Source organism: Macrosteles quadrilineatus, unplaced genomic scaffold (assembly GCF_028750875.1).
Source record: "Macrosteles quadrilineatus isolate MER2022 unplaced genomic scaffold, UCM_ALF_1.0 Scaffold_4__1_contigs__length_99947679, whole genome shotgun sequence".
Taxonomy (NCBI): domain Eukaryota; kingdom Metazoa; phylum Arthropoda; class Insecta; order Hemiptera; family Cicadellidae; genus Macrosteles; species Macrosteles quadrilineatus.
This window is the reverse complement of record NW_026542597.1, coordinates 82982028-83006508: the sequence shown is the minus strand read 5'-3', so window position 1 is coordinate 83006508 and position 24481 is coordinate 82982028. Positions and strand designations below refer to the sequence as shown.

At 33.7% G+C, this 24481-nt stretch overlaps 2 protein-coding genes and 1 non-coding gene across 3 annotated transcripts in view; all 3 read right to left on the bottom strand.

Moving 5' to 3' along the window:
* Window positions 1-4821: 4821 nt before the first annotated feature.
* Window positions 4822-5205, bottom strand: LOC128993089 (putative uncharacterized protein DDB_G0294196). The gene has a single exon (XM_054416845.1). It carries the CDS (start codon window positions 5203-5205, stop codon window positions 4822-4824), a length of 384 nt encoding a protein of 127 aa, XP_054272820.1.
* A 1699-nt stretch (window positions 5206-6904) lies between these two features.
* Trnas-aga (transfer RNA serine (anticodon AGA)) lies at window positions 6905-6986 on the bottom strand. The gene has a single exon. It is a non-coding gene; the product is annotated as a tRNA-Ser (tRNA).
* A 10300-nt stretch (window positions 6987-17286) lies between these two features.
* Window positions 17287-24481, bottom strand: part of LOC128992354 (40S ribosomal protein S8) — a 31005-nt gene continuing 23810 nt past the window's right edge. The window contains exons 5-6 of the mRNA XM_054415893.1: window positions 19842-19971; window positions 17287-17463 (exon numbers count right to left, since the gene is read on the bottom strand). Coding sequence (XP_054271868.1) covers window positions 17354-17463; window positions 19842-19971 — 240 coding nt within the window. The 3' untranslated portion in view covers window positions 17287-17353. The remainder of the gene's footprint in view (window positions 17464-19841; window positions 19972-24481) is intronic.

The window sequence follows — 24481 nt, the reverse complement described above, 5'->3', positions numbered from 1 at the left end:
GGCGGCCGTTCCCCAACTGGGATTTCTTGGGACTATGTGTGGGCCAATCAGGACATTGTTTTAAACATTTCCACCAATATTCAGCCTGTTATCAATTTTGTCCGGGTCATAACCTAATTGTACTGGACTATGCAAGTTTTTTTTATAAACCCTCTCCTAAAGGCACATACCCCAAGGGTTATTTTTATCACACATTTAAAATATTGGACAGAAGTCAGCTGACAAAGAAAGAGATCTTCCCCAATACGGTCAACATTTGAAGCCAAGAAAATATATGAAGTTCAGGGCCATTGGGTTAAATATTAATTAAAATCAATGCAGTCTCATAGCAAACAGCTGATAGATTTAGCAATTGACATTAGTTGGTAAACCATCTCAAAAGTTTGCACCACGTTTTTTTGGTGCAAATTTTTACATTACATGGGAAGTCTATTCTGTGTATATTCAATTATTATTTTCTGTGCTCTCTTCTGTTTTGAAGCACTGGCAGACCAACTAGTTTCGACAAAACTAAAACTTGTGTTAATTTCCTGAGTAAAATAAAAGAAAACACATATATTTGTGTATACAGGCCAACAATGTGCAAATCAAACATTTGCAATGTCGTCTGCTGTAGTCAGCATGCTATCAATGCAGCACCATCAGCTGTTTGAATCAGCTGTAAAACCCATTGTTGAAGTCTTGTGTTTACTGCAACTTCGCATTCTGTTGACTCAGTTGACAACAGCGTTGTTAAAACAGTGCAGGTTCTGGAAACAGGTGTGAAAACTGTCATTTCTATATAAAGCTTACAAGTATCACGAACTTTTTAGTAAACCGTAAGCCAGTTATCAGTTTTTCGATAAAACCTCTTAGTCAGAGAAATATAGGATATGACCTTAAAAAAATTTCAAGAAAACGTTTTATGGTTTTATTTTGTAGTGTTGGGTTTGCAGAACGACATACTAAAATTTGCCAAAAATCGGTGCACGAGAAAACCACTAAAATCACAATTTAAAATGGCAGCTTTCCCCAACATTGGAAGATTTTTGAAAAAAGATAGGCTACTACATGCATTTTGTATGAACATTTTTTGAGAAACTGACTTGGGACCACCACCGATATTTATTGGGTCGTTAGCACTTCATTTTCATAGGAAACGCGTTTTTGGGCGCCATCTTGGATCCGCCATATTGGACATAGATATATTTTTTTTAATTGATGATATGGTTCTGACACATCATTTTAAACTACATTTTTACACTGATTTCAATGCCGAAATCCGTTTTTAAATATCTTTTTCCTACAGTTACCTAACAATGTGCATGTTCTCTCACTGATAAGAGAAAGCAAAGTGGCCAATTCTCTCATCAGTGAGACAATCTTAACATTGTCTCACTCTAAATTACTTTGTCTCACTCACTTCAGATTTGCAACGTGAAGGCACGAAATAGTGAGCGCGTAACATGCAGACAAGGTCGTATGCGCGCGAAATACGTTTGGTAGCACTGGTTGTAAATCAGCTGTTGTACTGTTGTATCATTAAATGTAAGTTAATATTAATATTAAAAGTTCACTTCTGTTTAAAAATATGTCACGTTTCTTTACCAATTTATTTGTTTTATCGTAACTCTAGGAAAAATATAATATGCTACTCGAGTGCAAATTGCAATTGCTCCCTTAGTTGCACAAATAACTATTTTCGTTTAAAAGATATGTTCAAACGAAAACTCTCCCCCATACATTTCTTATAGACGTTTCGTAGTTTGATAATTTTTTAAAATTATTTTTCTTATACCTCCACTATCTCCAGTTCTTATTAACGGTTGCAGTTCGTTCGAGCCTTAAAATATTCAGTATTGTAAGAGCTTCCATTTGACCCCTTGAGCATTAAAATCAGACGAGTTAAAGACCAGCTACGAACCTTAGAACAATATCAATTTTAACTTTTTAGAAATATAGTTTTATTAAAAGACTTATAACTCGGGTTGTTAATACGGCACCAAGTTCTTTCTGGTCTTAAATTACTCTGTAAATGTTTTTCTTTAATTTTATTAATCACTAAATAAAATCTGAAAAATGTAAAATGAGTCATGAATTTTCATTTAACAGTAAATTATTTCTTTTTACTTCGCTTTAAATACCTACCTTCGTATGGTCACCATTTTAGTAAAAAGCATTAAGTATTAAAGTATCAATAGTAAAAAGTATACTAGAGTTATGATGAAGGATATAAATATCATGATTTTTGTGTTTTAAACTTCTAAATGGATGACTAAAAAATTTACATAGTAAAATTTTTAGTAAAACTAATACATAGCATCTTTGCGGCCAAAATTATGGTCCTGAAGGCTGGAAGATGGTGTAAGGGGTACAATTTAAAAAAACATATTTCGGAAGACAAATTTATATTTGGCAAAGGTTTTAGTTTTAACAAACATTCTTAAAAATAAAGTACAAAAGAGAATGAGAAACTGTGATTTGTGTATGCTATTGCTTACAATTTTAACAATTAAATTGGAATGAAATTCTGTATAATTACTGTTGAAATTAGAATATTTTGTAGCTTAGTGTTTAGCTTACTTATTAAAATATTTTAAACTGATCAATCACGTATACTTTAAAAATTTGAGTACGTCCAAGACTTAATTTAAAATCAACATTAAATTAGAACAGTTATATTTATTTAAAACGTAACAAATGTATAAATTATTTAACAACGATAATTTTCCACTCACATTACAAGTTGCTTAAAATGTAATACAATAATTTATCGTTACAATAATTTATACGTTATATGTTTGTAAATTTTAAATTTACTAGAGAGAGTCGTCTAAAACTAAAACCAAGCCGATTTTTTAAATGTGTGTGTAACGAAGGATTAGTTGTACAGCAAATAGCCAATAGTAATAATTATAAAAATAATAACACTTAAAAAGAATTTAAATGTAGTGTAAAAGTTATTTTATTATTCTCTTAAGCTATTTTTTAATTTTACATAAAACATTCAAAAATATTCTGATCAAAGTTTGAGTTTGGTTGGCTTTGGTAGGTACTTCTAAATTAATTGATTTTGATCATATTAATATCTGTTTTGGACCATTTGGTCAATATTATTAATTACAACTATCGAAAATGCTCTTGATTCATACAAATATTGTATTGAATGTAAACTTTGATGTTAATTAATTGATTATGATTCAAGTAATGATATATGTATATTCATCTATACATCACAAGTACTATCCTTAAGTATTACAAATTTTGTTTTAATTTAAATCAGAGTAAATTTCATTTTTTATGTTATTTTGTTTAGTTTTTATTGTTATTCCTGCTCCAGAGGTGACACAGCAGTTTTTAATGTCGTAATTTTTTATGTAGTATTTTTTATGACCATCATTATGTATTTTTTTTTATTCATTTATAATTATTAACGATGAGATTGAACATTTTACAGGTTTTAAAAACATGAATTGTTTTTTGTATTTTTTCTCATTTTATCATATACGTTTTTTAACCGTTCAATTTTCAATTTTTTTACGTTCAACGTGGTATTAATATTTAGGAGCCTGGTTTTAAAAATTGTGTCCTTTAAAAAAAATAATATTCAAATGTTTAGTTCAAAATAATGTATGATTCAAAACACCAAATTTTGTTAACGTATTTTGTTACTTATTACTGGCTTTTAGAGTCATGTGTATAAGCTTAATTATTCAGCACACTTTTTCAATACAAAAGCAACTTTAACTTTTATTTTAATTTTTGAGTCAGTATAATCTTTTGGCATGTACGAATTTTACCTTTAGTGTTTCTTAAATTTATCATAATTTGAGTTAAAAATAAGGTTGTGTGTTTGAATATAAACAGAGTACCGTAATAAATCAATAAAGGGCTTATGATTGAGTCTTAATAATTGAGTTAATTAATTGATTATGATTCAAGTAATGATACATAATTTACATGATACATAGTACATGATTACCTTATTATATAATTAGTAGTTTCCCACTGATCAATATTTGAAACTATTGTTTTTATTAAAAATGTTGTTTAGAAAAAATTATTCTGTAGCCATTTTAACTAATGGGTAGTATTTTAACTGTGTTAATCCGTGTTTCTCGTTTTATGATAACATTGTAAGTTTTAATTATACGATAATTCCTCCATTATTTAATTACCATTTGATATGATTTTCGCATCAGAATAGTACCATAGTAAACGCCAACTGATGCGGAATGGTCTTAACTGTGCTATTTTACGTGCTTGCCATTTTACAATTTATGATATTTGTGTTTTAGGTCATCACTAGTTTAGAATGTGTACTTTTAAATCTAATGTCCGTGTAAAGCTTTTGTTTTAACCTTTTTTTAAACCAAATATTTTAACATTACAATCTTGCCTATGATATCTAATGGAATCTTAAAGTTAAATTTAATGATTTAGGAAAATATACCAGCTTCTTCGGGTTAGGTTGAATTTGTTCAGTTATGTACGGTAAACTATGCATACAAGTGATTATGATTCAAAATTAAATTAATTGTCTTTCTACTAAAACCGTACTTTTTGGTACAGTCAATTGTATGTTTTGGTGATGTATTTTGTTTTATACATTGCATTAGCTAATTACATAATTTGATCCAGCCTAAACGTTATGCGTTTTTCTTGAATCTAGAATTCTCAGTATTCTTGACTATGTCAGTTTAAAAATATCCTGATATAAATTACAGTTGCGAAGTAAGTTTTTTACGTTAACTATATTCAACTACAAATCAAAACTAATCTAACTGTTAGTATGTAGAATTTTTCTGAATCTGTATACATATCATTACAAAGTTGTCAGACTTATTGACGGACTATTCTCATTTCTCCTGTCTTAAAAGTCCTGGAGACTTTCTGTGGTTCTTCTGAGTCTTCCTGCTGAGGTTGAGGATGAAACCTATGACGGAATGAAACTTCTTCATCTTCCTGACGTATTTGCTGATGACGCTGAATCTGCTGGGTTTGCTGATGCATTTGCTGACGATACTGTGCCAGATGTTCTTCGTTTGGGTGTCCATGTCCTTGGGGAGGGGTAGGTCGTTGAGGCGATTGTGGGGCTAAATGTGGGCGTTGTGGATGCATTTGTGGAGGACCTTGTGGATGCATTTTTGGAGGACCTTGTGGTTGATTGGGGTGCATTGGTGGGGGGCCTTGTGGATGCATTTGTGGAGGACCTTGTGGATGCATTTTTGGAGGACCTTGTGGTTGATTGGGGTGCATTGGTGGGGGACCTTGTGGATGCATTTGTGGAGGACCTTGTGGATGCACTTTTGGAGGACCTTGTGGTTGATTGGGGTGCATTGGTGGAGGATGACGAGGAGGACCTTGTGGTTGATTGGGGTGCATTGGTGGGGGACCTTGTGGTTGATTGGGGTGCATTGGTGGGGGACCTTGTGGTTGATTGGGGTGCATTGGTGGGGGACCTTGTGGATGCATTGGTGGAGGACCTTGTGGTTGATTGGGGTGCATTGGTGGGGGACCTTGTGGATGCATTTGTGGAGGATGACGAGGAGGAACTTGTGGTGGTTGATGACGCATCTGTGGAGGACCTTGTGGTTGATTAGGATGTATTTGTGGAGGACCTTGAGGTGGTTGTTGAGGACGTTGATGAGGCAATTGTGGATGCTGTTGTGGATGCACATGTTGCCTCTGAGGTAAACCATAATCTTGTTCACTTTCTTCTATATCGTAACCATGTTGGTTTGGTGGACTTGGTCGGTGTTCTGGTCTGTTATACTGTGGAGGGAGTTCGTGTTGGTAAATCTCTTGGGGCTGTTCATCGCCCTGTACGTTTTCCCCGCCATTTTGGCTCTTCATTCCATAAGCCTTTATAAGTGCGTTGATTATATTTGGGCTTAATTCCATTCCTCCGGGTTGTGCGTGTGTTATACTGAATGAAGCCTGAAAAAGAAAAATCGTAGTAAGGAGTAGCTTGGTTTAATCTTATAGTATGGCTTCACTTTTATTTTATACTTAATTGTATTCAGAATGATGAAGGTGGTTATGGCAAAAATATGTCACTTCAATTAGCTCACTGGTATAACATTTATTATAGATGGAGTATGTCCGTCTTTATTGGGACAATAAAATGACTAGTTGACACAAATAATCAAAATAGCTTTCAAGGGATATAGAAGGGCATATTTTCTAAGAACATTCTGGTTGGTGCTTATCCAATTTCAAAATCATGATCAAGAATGAAAATAACTATAGTAAGTTTCTTATGTGTAGAAATCGAAATTCCAGGGAATTCTGTAACGAAATGTCAACCATAAGTTGTGTCAGTGTCCCCGCGTTTAAGATTATTATTTTTTTCCCTGTAAATATTTCAAATTGAATACTCGGTTAGGTAGTTTGAAAAACGTTTGCTTCAATCACTGAAGCATTCCTCTATCAATGTTTGGGCGCAGTACCAATGGTTATTGACAATGTTTAAAAATGAAGATTTAGGACTCAATTTAGGAGTCAATCAATTGTGCCTGTATAGTGTCCTAATGTGTAAGACACTTAATAATTAATCTTCACTGAAATAATTAAAATAAAATATATTTAATCTTCACTAAAATGTACTCTATACACCCTCTTATATGATAAAGGTACTTTAAACACGTTTTACTTCAATTATTGACTTATTTCTCTTACAACGTTTTTGTCTGATATAGATTATCGGCAAAATTACGAAAATAAAGAACACCAAAGTTAGGACTTTTAATCTAACGGATGCACGGAGGTTGCACAGGTACTAAATAAAACAACATTCAAATTCTAATATTTTTAACAATCTCACAATGTAATTTACGTTCATATATTCGTTCATTTTTGTGGCTTCGATAACATAACTTCATGGTAACCTATTTTATTAACAGATTATTTAGCAAAATGTTTTCGCAGTCGGTAGGACTCGAACCTACGCTCCCAGAGGGAATCTGATTTCTAGTCAGACGCCTTAACCACTCGGCCACGACTGCTGCTGATGATAACAGTGTAAGAACACGAAGTTCGACGTTATCGCTTGCTATGTCCAACATCAATTGCTTTGGACGATTTCAGCATTTTTTAAATTTGCTTTATGGAAATACCTACTCTGCTAGACAACACAACATAAATAGAAGTCTCGGATAACCCAGCAAATTTTGTAGTCAAACAAATGTAATTACTAACCTTTAACAAACTACTACTTAAGTAATCTCAAATTTGTCACTATACAACTATAATACTACTTGACTGAACTTTTAATTAATATTATATTTCTCCAAAATAAAATATTACAGGAATATTTACGAATGAAATATGAAAAACAAATATTAGTTTAGCCTTTATCGTGTATGAAAGCTATACGTTTCCCAAAAACGAATCCCTGTATGATATTACCTTTATTACTAACAGTTTGTTTTATTTTGATGAGCTTATTTTTACCTAGATGACGTATGTGGCCAACTTTATATTGCAATTCTATAAACTATTTGCGACTTGCCAATTCATACAACAGGTAGCTAGCCATCTGTGTGTGCGTGTGTGTTTTCATTTGTGTGTTTTACATTTTTGATACGTTGGTAGTTTTCGTGATTTACTTAGTTTTTGTTGCTATCACGAATACTAGGAAAGACCCGGTATGGAGCATAAACATAAACAAATTACGTTTTTGGCCCGAAAATAAACAAAATCCCTATACTAATAGCATTAATTAACATATGGCTTTGTTTAATTTCGGGCCAAAAACGTCATTTGTTTATGTTTATGATCCATACCGGTATTTTTCTTGTATTCGTGGTTGCTAATGTAACCAATTGTTTCTATGGTAACGAATTGCTTCTACTGTACCAATAAAGTACAGTGGCATGGTGCAACCTCAACAGCCAAAGTGAAGCCTAACTTTTGACTCCCAACTGTTCAATAGTCCTCGCTTTGTATGCTAAAAAATTAACACAATTTTAGCGTTGAGTTTGGGGATGAGTGGCAAAATTTGAAAAATTGGCAGTTCTTTTTGTATGATTAATTTTATAAACATGTTATTTGCAAATATAATCAAAGAAAAATTTCAAACAAGACTGGTTCATTTTATAATCTTGCTAATGAAGAATTGTATATAAACTGTATGATGCTATATTGTGTTTTTAAAAGGCGAATGGTGATTTTAGTGGCCTGTGAATCTAAAAGGGGTTAATAGTTACCTAGTTACTGACAAGCCTTTGAAGAAATTACAACATCGCCTACCCCCTTTTCTTTTCAATGGACGCTACATTAATCAGAAAGAATCTTCATTCCAAAGGCTAAGTGAGCCTTTTCCTTTGAACGAATGGCAATGAATAGTTCTCAAAGGGTTATTTTAAAACGTTTTTATTAGCTCGCTTTCTTGTCAGGTAGAAATTTTGCAATCAATTTTATACTAACTTCCCGATGAGCTAGAGACTTGAAACTCGTTGACTTAGAACACTGCAAATAGACAATCCATGAACCAGAATTAAGCCTACCCCTACCATTGACTTTTTACTGCAAATAGGCATCTTTTTGTATGAACCAAATGTACCATTGACTTTGGATACCTACTGCAAATAGGCATTGGCGATTATCAATTATGCGAACCAATCATGACATTGGACACTGCAACAGTTCGTCTATTCTCCGCTAGAAGATCCGCAACAGTTCGTCTAATATCCGCTAGGTGTCACTAGCCTCAACATCTACTAAATCCATCGTAGTTTCTATATTTATTTATATTATAAAATAAGTAAGCCACAATAAACAAATTTAACTTAGACAAAAAAACACCAGTTAAAACCCAAACAAAAGGACAGTTCTACGATTTGAAGCCGCGCTAGTTTTCAAAGAAAGCTGTGTGTCCTGTCATACATTCTCGCAGCGATTTTTGCGTAGCTAGAAAATGACTACCCCGTTTGGCCCGACTAGAGTTAATAACTAACAAACATTTATCACTTTACACAATATTTTAAAAGCCGAAAGTCGTGTTCTTAACCTAGGACCGATGATTGGCTTATAAACGAACCAAAATAATCTTCTCGATCATATTATTACTCGGCATCGTACTCGTAAGTTAATTAATTAATTAAATTTTGAATGAATGGAATAATCGGGGCCAATTAATAGTCTAATAAAGGGTTTCTTGACTTTATATTCTCATAAAAGACATCTATATGTTAATTACGTAAGCCGATTCTTTGCGTCAAAATTGTGGGCGACTGGGAAGTCGTAGAATGACGGGAGAGGGCTCAAATTAAATGTCTCGATCCCGTGACGGCGGGAAAAATAGTGAAATTTCCAAAATGTTAACACAAAATCTATATATAAAGCCAAAAGTACCCATGAACTTTTGAGAAAACTACAAGTCACACCCCCCATAAACCATATACTTAAAATGTTCGTCATGACGAGAAACCTTGCGCAAAATTATCCATTATTTCATAAATTGCCCTATAAGGTCGTAATTGCTTTCCAAAGGGAACTTTCCATTTGCCTAATGTTAAAAAATACCTCAGCTGTTATTATTTGTTTGTATTACCATTACTGTATTCTGTTTTGTTTATTTCATCTTAACTTAACCAATCAATAGTTTTAGGTTTTATTAATACTAATGTAGTAAAACGGAGTGGAGCCCGTGGGTAACAGCTAGTTAGATATAACGTGAAATGTTCTCCATATGAATAGCATTAGAAGCCATTTACTGCTGATTTTTGTTTACTTCAATACAGCTGATCGTGATTTATCATCAAGCCAGTAAGCAATATTACATTACATTATAATTACTTATTTTCCAGTCAATTCTGTAATATACTGTACGAATATCGTTTCGCTGTGTATATCGTACTATATAAAACCAGGGATAACGTTACCTATAGTAAATAAAACTTTTTAGTAACATCTTAGAATGTTGAAATCAATTAGTTTACTGTACAATTTTCAAACGTGTATTTTTAAGTAAAGTAGTGAAGCGTATGATAAGTAGAATCAGAATCATAGGAGACGGCTCAAATCATAGGAATTGAACTTAGAATGCCTGAAAAATGAAGTTGAAGGAATGTTCAACGTGAAATAACCACATTGACTAAATAATAAAAAAATTAAGATTCAAGATTAAATGTAAAACTTCTGCTTTGTTTTGATTCTAAACCGTATATTTTTAAAGATTTATTCTACACTTTTTGTATATTTACTAACATTTTTAATTTGAGATTTATTGTAATCAATATTTTCTATGGAGTGGAACAACCTCAACGGCCACTCTTAGAAAAAACCTGGGAATAAAGATGAAATATGTTAGTACAGGTACTTGCAATATATTTGTTCATTATGTAAGTATGTACTATGCTTTCCAATAGGCGGAAAAACAATAATTGTTTAGAGGAGATTTTAACCAGGTACTGCCTATTCATTCGTCTTAATCAAAGCTATCCAGAATAAAAACCCTCATAGGCCTACCATCTGTTTCAGTAATAACTTTGGTAATATTTCACTACGTAAAATCATGACTTTGGATACACATAAGCAATGTCGGTCATACCGTGACCAGCTGTCGAAATTTTTAATTCATAAATAACATAGTTCTGTGACTCTGTGAGCCAGTCATAGATTGCGCTAGTATAAAATTCTATTTTCGTCCTTATACTTTACTAGCAGAGTACCCGTCCTTCGTACGGGTTTGGCGAATAAGTATAAAACGCTTATTGCAGTTATACCCGATCTTTGCGTTTGCGATGTGAGAAAACACGGTTTGAGAAAATTTGCTTCCTCAAATTACCGGTATGCGATAGTATTACACATCAACCATAGCCATAATGTTCTACTACTTCACCTACACAATAGAGAAAGATAGATTATTAAAAATTTGCAAAATATCATAAATTATTCATGAAATTAAAAACATAAACATAACTGTAAACAAAACTACTTCGACAGTTCTCATTGCGTATAACAGTTGTTTGTTGCTGCTTAGTTCAAATTAGCTGTTTACATAGATGCAAAAAAATATGGTGCTGCACCCTGTTGGTAAATCTTATAATTTTTTAATGCTTTTGTATATCATAGAACCAACTTTTTAGTTGAAACAGCTGACTAAATTCTTTAATTCCCTTTAAATATGAATACTCATGAGGTTAACACGGGAAACTCTAGAGCCGCAGGGGCGGAGCCCGAAAGGATTTTTGAGGTAAGAATATGTCTATATAATAATCGGGAATGTGAGCTATCATCATACCAAATTTCAACACAATCCGACCAGTAATTAATGCGTGATTGAACTTCAACCAAACAACAAACACACAAACTTTCTCATTTATAATATTAGTAGGATTACCGAGATATTGCATGGGCATAACAGACACTGTTTGACTTGGTTGAAAAATCCTATTAAAAATCAGTGGTTTACATCAGCGCAACCTGTCGGTGGCTCACGTCAACTACGTCCATTTTGGAGACATATTTAACATGGAATGCGTAATCTTAAACTAAGTGATGAATTGTTTTACCTTTATTAACAGAAAGAGCAGAAGATAAAGTTGCATGATTGTGGTGGGTTGACGGCGTTGAAGTTGATGGTTGACGGTTCTACTGCTGAATGATGTGACGTTCGTCCTTCATGTGCTCCTTGTTTGTTTTACATCTAAGGTCTCGCCGCCACGACCGTGCTAATCTCACGTTTTGTGACGTGTAAAGATCAATTACACGCAAAACGTCATCTCAAACGTAAATATTTTGTCAACTCTCCGCTAGGAACTTTTCATGGCAGTGTGTAGGCATATCATTGTTTTTGTTGCACAACTAAAACATGATTATTTATAGAAAACATTGGGGTTGGTGACTTGTTAGATTGTTGCATGGATAAACTTATAGATAAAACACCAAGGGAATTTCCCATCCTTTTGGATCACAGTAAGACAATTTTATTGTTAGTTCTGCCTGGTGGTAGGTCGTGTTTTGTTAACAATTAATTTCATGTTATTTTAGTCATTTAAAACCTCGTTTAACCAAATGCCCCCGTCGCACCAAACCTGCAGACTAAGCAAGTTTACCGTCTGCCTGATTTAATTTTCAATTAAGCCCATTTCAATAACATTACGTTTAACGATTACCTAGGTTTGCTGCTACAGGGAGAGTAAGTGATTAATCAAAATATATATATCCTTAAACAAGCAAACTAAAACAGTTAAATATTATTAACCATAAGAATAACATGGGAATTTTAAATTTACAGTTTAGCCAAATTTTCCCTATAGGGATAAAGTAGCTATTACCGTAGGTCTCATGGTAATACTTAGGCCCGGGACCGATTTACTTTTTAATTTTGATGTCCCCAGAGGCCAAAAACACCATTCGTTCAAATTTATATAGGTACATATTTGTCCGTCCGTACAATAACTTAAGTAATTTTTGTCCGATTTTGATCAAATTTGGTTTGAAGGTGTAAGGCAGGATAAACTTGAATGAGTTTGCAAACCAGCATGATCGTACCATGGGAACGGGGTGTTTTATGGGGTAAAAATGGGGGTTTCTAATTGTTTACCCATAAAACACAAAATTTATCAATTTTTCTCCAGACCCTTTTAAAGAGCTTAAAAAAATAATTTAGTATATCAAAGTGTTTTCGTACGACGAATGGTTACGGTGAAAATGAAAAAAAATTTAATTTAAAATTACCATGTTATTCTTATGGAGATTATTGTAAAATGTTGTAGTTGGCTTGTTTACGGATATATTTTGATCAACCTTGGCAGATTTATTTATTTCATACTAAGCTATTGATATTTAAATAAAAAACACACTTTATTAGTTTCCCTGTAGCAGCTTACCTAGGTACTCGTTAAACATAAATGTTAATTTAATAGATTAATTAAAAATAAATCCACGCAAATGTAAATTTGCTTAGTCGGCAGGATTGCTGCAGAGGGGGTATTTTTCTATATTCATCTGTGACAAATAACTAACCGTACACAAACACTTTAACCTTCAACATACTAAATTATTTGTTTTTTAAGCTTTTTAAAACGGTTTGGAGGGATATTGGAAACTATTATGCTTTGAGAAAAATTAGAAAAACCAATTCTTACCCCCATAAAGCCCCGTTCCTATGGTCTGATAATGCTGGTTCGCGAATTTGTTACTGTTAAGCTAGGGTTTCCAAGATCACGCCAGCGTGATCTGTCCGGCGTGATGTCCGTTGGCGCTAATTTTTATCCGGCGGATGTCCGATCAAGCTCGGCGTGAGGGTGGATTGCAAGAAAGCGGACTTCGCCGTTATTTCTCTCGGGAAATTAGCTAGTTGTCAGTTTTAACAGACAAAATGTAGGTTTACACGTGTGTACCAAATTTAATCGAAATCGGATTATTTTTGCTCGAGTTATGGATTTAAACGGTTGGTGTTTTGGCCTCTGGGGACATAAAAAAAAATAATAAATTGGTCCCGGGTCCAGGTCTTACTGAGAGACCTACGGTAATAGCTTATTCCCTATATAGAAATTCACTAAAACGATCTAATCATAAACAATAACTTGTCCCTTATAAACCAAACAGTAAACGCACAAATCATGAAATTAAACTTAAAATAATAGAAACAAAAAAGATTGCTCATTTACGGATTTTACAAATAATTGAAGATATACTTCAGAGATGTTTCAGCTTTCAAACAACATTTCTCAAGGCAGGTAAACATTGGAATTCTGCGGGTGTAAACTCATTACTCATTTGACTCTTAATTGGTTTTTTTTTATCAAACGCGTTGAATGAAACATTGTAAGTTGTCTAGTCGGTGTCTTTAAAAATGGCAAGAGATGAAGAGCATGTACCTCTTACATGCTACCATATATAAAAGGAGTATTGAGTATACAATAACAATAATCGCTGTGCGACTATCGCTACAGTCGCTCCAAGCAAAATAAGCCTTTATACTACTCACTCCTGCATTATTTAGTTTTAAAAATACTCTTACCCTCCTTATCGGCTGAAGCGATTAGCATGAAATTTAGCTCATAGGGTTACTAATTATGGGAAGGCATAAATCTGAAATGGTAAAAATCGGACTACAGGGGTTTTCTCTACGTTAATTTAAATCCTTAGAAATTTAACATGGGCCTTATAGGTTTATTGGTCGCCATTACACTATTATTCCATTTGCAAGATAGCAATAAAAAGGTAAACAAAAGAGTCGTAATATATGTGGTCAATTACAGATCAAAAGGGAAGAACAATCAGATTAATATCGTTGAGCATAATTTACTACAAAATTGTTAACTAAATTAATTAGGGTCACCGGTAACCAGAATTAGGCTAATGGACCATTGATTGACTTTAGATTCTCTAAATAGCAATTCAATTGGCTTTGGATACTGCAAGTAAACATTCCATTTGTGAATCAGACTCACCATTAACGTTGGATACCGCAAATAGTCATTTCATTTATGCGAACCAATATGACATTGACTTAAGAGTCTACAAGTAGACATCGCATTGACGTGAATCAGACAAATGTAACCAAAAACCAGGCTTTAGATACTGCAAATAGGCATACCATTTATGGGAACCATATGAACAACCATTTATATTTTATTTTTTTGGACTTGGGATACTGCAAAAGGTAATTATATTTATGTGATCCAAATACACCATTGGCAAGTATAGACACTCCATTTATGGCTAGGCTTTAGACTGCAAGTGGACATCAAATTTATGTCAACCAAATTTACCATTACTGCAAATAGGCATACCATATGAACAACCATTTATATTTTATTTTAATCAGGCATCTTAATCTTATTTAATGTGAACCAAATAGATAACTGACTTTGTATACTGTAAATAGACAATTAATTTATGTAAACCAAATACCATTATACTGCAAGTACACACCCCACTTACGTTAACCAGAAGCAGTGCATTGACTTTGGAAGAGTATTGGATTAATATGCTAGCTCCACTCAATATTGCAAGCAGACTTTGCAGTTCATTGTACACCTAGTAATTAGACCTTAATCCGTGACTTTTGGGACCTTAAAATAAAAAATATATTACTTTTTAGTGGCTTCTGTGACGGTAGACACCCTGTTACACTTGAGTAACATTTTGAACCCGAAACGCATCTACAGTTTCCAAAGTAAAAAATTAGACAAATCCAAACAAAATTCTCAGAGATAAAAGTTGAGAATTGTAAAATTGTATACTGTAATTTGTGGTAAGACTAATGTAGACGTGTACCAAACAATCATTTGTAGTTCTTATTGTTTTGGGGTAAAACCGTGACAAATTAAAAGTAACTATAAAGATATTTGATTTCCAAATCATTAGGGACCAACTTCAGAGCAGTAATCTATATAAATAAAATTAGAGTTTTGTCTGTACATTGCTTAGAATAATGAACTTTTTGGTTATTTTTACATTTCATAGGTCAGAGAAACCGAATCAAACCTTATCTCAATTTCTGTCTGTCTGTCTGTCTGTCTATCTGTCATTCTCTTGGTAACGCTAAAATACACACTTTATTACAACTACTCCTCAATAACTATAGCACTGTCCCGCCTGAAACTTATTTTCCAAATACTATACATATATGAGATGGTTTTAGACGTATTTCATCGAATATGAGACAGTTAGATATTTAACAGTAAACCCTTGAAAATCAAGTTTTTGTCGATTTTTGACGTGGAATTTCTGGAAGCCCATGTTAACCTTATGAGAAATGAAATTATTGAATCTTAACAGCTGTTTCAATTAAACAAGTTGGTTCTGTTCTGTGATGTTCAATAGCATTAAAGTTACAAGGATTACCAACAGGGTGCAGCACTAGCACTATTATTTCTTTTACATTTATGACAACAGCTAATTTGCAACCTGGAGGCGAGTGAGCGTAGCGAACGAGCTAACCTGAAGGCAAGTGAGCGTAGCGAACGAGCTAACCTGAAGGAAAGTGAGCGCAGCGAACGAGCTCCAACATACAGGTGAGTGAGCGTAGCGAACGAACTTCAACCAGGACGTGATTGAGCCATGCAAACGAGATCAGATAGTAAAAATAAAAGTAAGCCTACCGTTATAGGATCGACCGGCAGACACAGAGGTAATTTAACCTTTTATTGATTGTCATACCGATCCGGAACAACAAAAAACAACATAAAATGAAGCTATGTATAATAGTTTGGCCAGCATATCTTAAAATATGCAAACCAACTGCTGTTCGTTATATAAGAAGGTTTCAACTGAATATTATAAGATCCCCGTGCGTAGAACGGGTACACAGCTAGTAATCTTACTAATATTATAAATGTGAAAGTTTGTGTGTTTGTTTGTTTGTTTGAAGTTCAATCACGCATAAACCACTGGACGGATTGGGCTGAAATTTGGCATCATGATAGCTCACATTCCCGATTAACATATAGGCATATTCTTATCTCAAAAATCCTTTCGGGCTCCGCCCCAGTGGCTCTGTAGTTCCCCATGTTAACCTTATGAGTATTCATATTTAAAGGGAATTAAAGAATTTAGTCAGCTGTTTCAACTAAAAAAGTTGGTTCTATGATTATTCAAAAGCATTAAAGTTATAAGATTTACCAATAGGGTGCAGCACTAATTTTTTTGCATTTATGTAATGAGAACTGTCAAAGTAGGATTGTTTACAGTTATGTTTATGTTTTTAATGTCATGAATAATTTGTGATTTTTTGAGAATTTTTAATAATTTATTTTTTTTTACTTTTTAGGCGAAGTGGTAGAACATTATGGCTATAGTAGATGTGTAATATCATAGTATACCGTCAATTTAAAGAAGCAAATTTTATCAAACTTTCTCCTCCCCCATTACAAACGCATAACTGCAATAAGCATTTTAAACTTAAATGCCAACCCCGTACGAAGGACGGGTACTCTGCTAGTTAATAATAATTGTAGAGTCAAGTGGTTTGGTATTTAGCTTGCCTTAAAATCTGAAGATGACTGGTTCAATTCCAAGCATGATTATTATTAGGCCCAGAGGCCACTTATCATTGGTCTCTCATTAAGGTTGACATTAGATAGTTAACAAGACCAGGATTTGGACAGTTCCCTTAAAAAATACTATTTAAAATTAAAATAACAGGGAACTATTACTGGATCTTTATTGATCTGGCGACAGCAATCTGCAACGAGGACAAAATGTCAAGTCGATACCTATTATTAAATAATATTGTTTGAATCATACATAACAGGCTCAGTACATAACTAAGCTATTATTAACTTAACATCAAAATACAGATAACTTCAGCTTTAAACTAAAAGGAGCAAACAAGGAAGTCAAAAGTATAATAAAACAATGCCACAACTTGTATTTATTCAATAGCAGGTCATGACAGAGTAAAAAATTAAGCCTATTTGCCCTTCTTGGCCTTTATCTTCCTCATGTAGAATTCCAGTTCTTTGCCTTCGAGGATATATCCGTCGGCTCGACCGCATTGTCCTGGTCTGCTCGAGATACAGGCTGAAAATTCAAAGTTACAATTAGATTGGGCGAAATAAATACTTTAAACTAGGTATTTAAGCCAAGCATGAATGGAATAAATGAATGAGTGTTAGTGTAGGATGAGTGGCGTGATCTTTTAGTCTTGTTACTGACTACGGCCGATTTGTTCCTTAGACAGGACTATTGATTACCTATACAGCCAATGGCAGCTAAGGGACCTACAGTTTATAGTGAAATCTGAACCATATTTTTGCCTTGTAATTTTAAAAATTGGTCTAATTATCAGGATAGTCGAAGTATACTAACTTGTTTCACAACAGGTAGTGACGCATCCACCGATCATACCTTCACAATTTGGTCCTCCTGAATTACAGGACGACACCACGATCCCAGTGCATATACATTTTTTACACCGTACAATTATTAAAAAAAAATTATCAGTAAAATACTTTCGAGACTGCACTCAGTGTAACTATGACAAAGCACATCACCGATTGATGTCTACATCAAAACGAAGTAAACGTGATTCAACCTCAAGCTGTTTCAATCATCATTGTGCAGTTATGTAATCTCATAATATTTTATCCTCTGATAAAAGTTATAGCAATAACTTTTTTAAAAATTTTGTTATATTTACGTTGCTTTAAGCAAAATAGTTGAACTCAAACATAATTGAATTAATTGACAGGAGACAATGATGGTGTCTACAAAACCATGGGGGATATTCAAGATTTTGCCACTATCACAGAAGAGAAGATGGGGAGATACACAACCATGGGGATTATGCTGCGATCACAGAGGATGATGGTGATGGCTATGCAGCCACGGGAGATTTTTAAGATTTAACGCGATCACGGCTTTGACCTTCTTTAAGCAATTCTTATTACCGTATTTATAGGTTTTTGGAATGCTTTGTGTTAGCAATCTGCTACTACTGTTCTCTGTACTCCTGTGAGTAAAATAAAATTGTCAATAGCAATCTTCAAAAATGCACTCAGTGTAACTATGACAAAAGCGCATCACTGGTTGGAGCAAACATCAAAACGATGGAAGCTTAGTTCAACCTCATGCAAGCTGATCATCATTGTGCATATTTTATCTTTAAGAAAGAGGAGCTCGTTTCATAGGTAATTTCCAACATTATTATGGCTTTTTATTTTTATATGTATTAAGTTTACATTGGCATCAGGACGTTAGAGGTGAAAGAGATTCTTCACAGAAATCTGTTATGAAAGATCATCATTTGCCAATTAAATTTTTTTTCTAAGATTACAACTCTTATGAGGATTTTATGGACAATATAGATAATCTTAAGGTCATCCATTAGTATTACACTATGAATGTAAAGGTAAAGAAAATAATTTTTAAAAAGGAATGAAAAAAATGATAAAAACCTAAATAACAAATTCAGGTAAGCTTCAATCATTAAAATTATGCCATCAATTTTGCCTTTGAAAAATAGCCTAGCATCATATGGCTCCTGGAAGTATTCAGTTTTAGTTGTTTGTTACCTTGTGAGAACTTTAATGGCTAATAGGCTACTGCAAGTGGTATGCCAGGCTTAAATAATACTGCAACTGTTGTAGATATTGTAAAAAATATTGTAGGGCATATTATGTTAAAATCTTCACATTTGAAACTTCCAACATTGGCATCAGGACGTTAGAGGTGAATATGAAATCTTCACAGAGGTCTGTCTAATACTGGTCATCATTTGCCAATAATTCTAGACTCCAGAATCAGAATTGAATGAAGAAATGAATTGTTCTATAATTGTAACAATACAAAATAATAAGTTTGTTTCATTAGTTCAAACTAGGACAATATCAGTTTAAACATCATACTAATGTAGTGAAGTAAGGAAACTGTTGATTGATTGCTTATAACATATTTTATCAAACTATACAACAAAAATGTTATTTATTTATGGCATCAGGACGTTAGAGGTGAAAAAAGTAATTCATCAATAAAATTATGAGAATCATATGTCATCATGTGCCATATTATCGCAAAATAAATAAATTGTGTGCCCTACTCCGTCATGTGGATGTCATCATCCAAAAAATCCTTAAAAAGATTCCCGGTCTTCGACATCACTATCGTCACCTGCAATAGCAGTAACATTTGGTACATTTCCCAGAAAGATGTCTAATTCATGTCATACGATCATCGACATTTTATAGATTCTCGTTTTTTGGTTTTTTGCTTAAATCCAGTAAAAACAACAACCGACTTAAAAACCAACCCATTCATTCTTACAACCTTGTTCTGTCATCAAGTAGCACTTTATGAAGTATTTACTTTAAATTTATATTGTCGTCCATGTTAACTGACCATACCACTTGCACTATAGACTCCACTGTGCTTATGCTTACTGCTTCACATTTTAAGCTCACCTAACACTCTAGCAGTTTGGAACTGTTCCTCAAGTGCCTGCTCCACCTTTGCCAGTCGCTGCCTTGTCTTGTATTTCCTGTCAACCTTCTTCGACCTCTTCTTGTTCAGCATCGCTTCCTCCTGCTCAGTCTGAAACAAGACGAGTAAAAATTAGTAGATCCTATCTGACTGAAATCTGGCTAGCAGAAAGCAGATTGAAATGGAAGAAAGACAGATGCTGCGACGAATCTACCGAGATTTGAGGGGGTTCTTGTCCCACTTTCATATTCTAGGGCGCCCAGAACCATTTTAACATGACCAAAGGCTAGCCCTAGAGGGTCACAAAAATTCATTGGTGATTGGCAGGATTTGAACCCAGGACCTCTGGGACTAAAGTCTCGAGCACTACCATTGAACCAGCTTGTTCTCATCATACATAAAGATTTGGAGCACTCAGAATTATTTTGTTGACATCAACAGTATCAGTAAGAGAGAGTTCAAAAGAACCATCATAGTGCAAAATCATTATGCTGGGAAAAATATAAACTTCAGAAAAATATTAGTAACATGAGTGATGTGATAGAACTAAATAAATTTTGATGGCATCAGAAGGTTGAATCTAATCAATAACTTTGGCAAATTTAAACTGGAAACTTACAAAACCAAAACAAACACAGGAAGTTTAAAAACAATTCAAGAGTATAAGTATGAAATAATTATCAATTTAAAAGCACTCAGTATTGAAAGGCTTACATCAATGCCCTGTCAGAAAGAGAGAGTTCAATAACTTCATCACAGTGCTTGTTAAAATAATTAAATTGTCAATCTTATTCACTAAGTTGATGAATGCATTTAGATTTTCATGTAAGCTACCTAATATTGGTTTGTTTTTAATTTCAGTCAATGAAATAAAATGTGAAGGTTCAAAGGTAAACAATAATTTTGTCATCCTACTGTAAAATAACGAATTCTAGTGAGAAAAATCAGTTCAGATTCTTTAAAGCACTCAGATCGCTGTGGGATAGGGTTGTCATCAGTTCATTCAGAACATTAAAATGTTATCATCATTGTGCTAATACTTGTAAAAAGTACCAAATAATAATTCAAACAAAATGTGTATCCAGGGTCAAACTAACATACATCTGTACAGTTACATCGGCATCATCCTCAATTTACCATGTATTTAATTTTTAAATAATTCAGAAATGTGATAGCCTACCTATAATGCTTCATTGTCAAAATTATGTGTGTGAGTACTCAAGTGTTTTCGCAATTTACAAAAAAGTTTTACAGCTTAAAATTTGTTCAATCTAACTTAATTCTATTTATAAGAGAATCAAATTCATTAGGCACTCAGATCGCTGTGGGATAGGGATGTCATCAGCGTTTTCAGAATATAAAGTCTATCATCATAATGCCAGTTAAATATATATATAGAAATCTAAAAACAATCTCTTGGATGTTAGTGTTGTAATACACTTTGGTGAATGACATCCAAAGTGAGGTAGCCTTATCTTGTCTTTGACATCATAAAAATGAAAACCAGCTAGAAGTGTTATTGAGGATGGCAATTTAACTAGGAAATGCATCTTATCTTACAAATATCAATCAGAAACAGGTCAAATTAAATCATCAAGTACTTATGCTAAGACTAGATTTTTACTTAGGCTACTTTTTCCAGAGTTAGGTAATTTACAAATAGGCAAATTACACTTAATTAATTTAATAACTATTGTATTTTTAAATATTGGAGAGCAGTAATAAATAGGTTAGTAATGTTTATTTGAGTTTGGATAAGGACATTTTAAGTTTGGCTGAAATTTATAAGCGACCAAATAGCAACCAGCCTTACAATGGCATCAGGACGTTAGAGGTGAAAACTGTTGATTCATCAAAACAATTATGATCACTATAACTCATCATTTGCCATGGCAAAGGTGGATGAACAATCGCGTGGCTTTATAGATAGATTTAATTTAAAACAGGAAAAATCTGTGAAATTTTCAGTCTCAACAAAAGTCACCAAGTACAGTAGTCGCAGCTAGTCTGGGCGCGCGGACCCTTGTGTCCTAACCGTCCCCCACGTCAAAGCCATGAAGACAGTGCTGAGGCGCTGAACAACCCCAGAGAGCCGTGTGGGCCAGATGTTTTTGGAAATGAGCGATAAACACTCCCCTCTACACCCCCCGCCCTAGCGCGGCCGCGTGCCCAGACTAGCTGCGACAACTGTAGTTATCTTCACCTTATGTAGGAAGTGAGGATAGTAGTATGTAACAACCATTCTCATCCTTGTGGGAGATATAAATTATTGAAAAAGCTGTTTTTCGTAAGTAAAATAATGAATTTGCCAAGTCCTTCTATTAGAGTGCTATACTACTACACATGTAAATAGCTTAGCGACTAGCGAGATTACAAAAAATCATATTATCAAGTCTTTAGAGAAGGAAAGCTGATGTTACTTATCTACATGGTGGGACTTAAAGGAATAAACTGTTCTGACTCAACATGCAGTCAAAACAAAAATTTAAAAAAACTGAAAATACATGGATCTTGAGAGAATTGAATTTATTGGGCACTCAGATCGCTGTGGGATAGGGATGTCATCAGCGTTTTCAGAATATAAATACAGTATCATCATTATGCCAGTTAAATATTTAAAAATGTAAAAACAGGCTCTTGGATGTACTTAAGTGTTATCATCTAGAACTTAAGTGCATACTATGTAAATATAAATAGGCCTATACTTGAAATTGTATGTTCTTATATGTTTAACATAGGTAATAATGTTTGGTCTGACAACAGAACAAGTGAAAGTAGAAGTGTGAAAAGAATTGAGGATTAAAATTTAATTTAATCCCAATAATAACTATACATTTAGAACAGTTGTCTGGGTTCTAAATGTTAGTTTATGCAATGAAAATTGAAAGACATTTCAGTCAAACATTCTTCGAGTAACCCATTGTGAATTGTTTATGCTTTATATTGTGTACATAATTAGTTTGTCCTCATACACAGTACTTCAATCTTTTATCGGATTCGTTTTTAACCAGTGTGGAGAGTAGCCTTTTAGCTTCGTACTTAGCCTAAAAATCTAAAAGTTACTGTTTTAGTTTTATCACCAGATATCAAATATATAAAAAATAGATACCCACGTGACATTTTTTGGCAAGGTATTCGAGTAGCCTTAAAACTGTTAGATAATAGGATTGATGGTTTTCTGTATAATAGTTTTGCCTGCATATCTGGATAAATGCTAACAAACTGCTGTTCTGGACATAATAAAGTTTCAACTGCTCACAAGATCCTCGTTTGTAGAACGGGTACACTGGTAGTGTTTTCATAAAGTTAAGAATGTACGGCTCTTAATAACAGCAGCCTACTCCTGGCTGATATATGCCAGGTCTATAATATAGACCAACTCTCAGAGCCATCGTGTGTGTGAGTGAAGAACACTCGACACACAGTTGCTGTCCCACAGATACACTCAGACACAACTTCTAGTTTTTATAATGTAATTGTATCTGTGGGTCACTAGCCTAGTAATTAAAGAAGTAGAATATTAATTAACGATTCATACTCAAGACACTATTGTTGGTTCTCATTTCATCATTATCCCACAGATGGAGTACACTTACCCACTTAATTGATTACCATATCATAAGATGTAATTGTTTAAGGTATCATGTATCATTTATTCAAGTGAAAGAATTATTATTCATTGGGTTTTGGTTTTAATTCTAGACCTTTATTTTTTTTCATTTCACCTTTAGGCTAACATTTCCCTCGGAAAGGAGTGTTTTTCAAATCATGTTTGAATGTTATTATTAAAGATATTATTAAGAGATTTTAAGACATAAATTATTACAATAGTCATAGTTGGTAAGATACATAAGATATTTGGTTCTTTAAAAGGCCTAATTATGGAGAATCAACTATTTGAACCCCTTGGGAAATATTTGTTTCACACAAGTCTTCAATGTGACCTCAGCAGGGTGGCTAGTGAAATCACAAATTATGTTCGAATGTCATTAATACAGATAAAAGTAAAACATTTTAAGACATAAGTGTTATATTACGGACCGTATTGTTCGTCCCAAATTAAATCAGTAACATGTTTTCATAAAGTTATAAGAATGTACGGCTCTTAATAACAGCAGCCTACTCCTGGCTGATATATGACAGGTCTATAATATAGACCAACTCTCAGAGCCATTGTGTATGAGTGAAGAACACTCGACACACAGTTGCTGTCCCACAGATACACAAACGCAACATAGATTGTACGGCTTTCAATTGAGAACTTGTATCTGTGGGTAACTAGCCTAGTAATTGAAGGAGTAGAAAATTATTCATTGGGTTTTGGTTTTAATTCTAGACATTTATATTTTGTTTTCATTTCACCTTTATCATTTTCATCAGAAATGAGTTTTTCCTAATCTATATTATCTATCTATATATTAATAGGCAAGCATGTTTCTTTAAAACCTTTTTTCTCAGCTTGTGTGCATCGTGGGGTAAATCTGCGCATACCGTTAGAAAGCAATTTTCCTGTAGGTGTGCAGAATCCCTTTATAAATTTAAATAGGCTCAAAGATAAGCACAAAAAATGAGATTGAAAATTTGAAAAAATTAACATGGATTTTATGCGTTGCCATGCTGG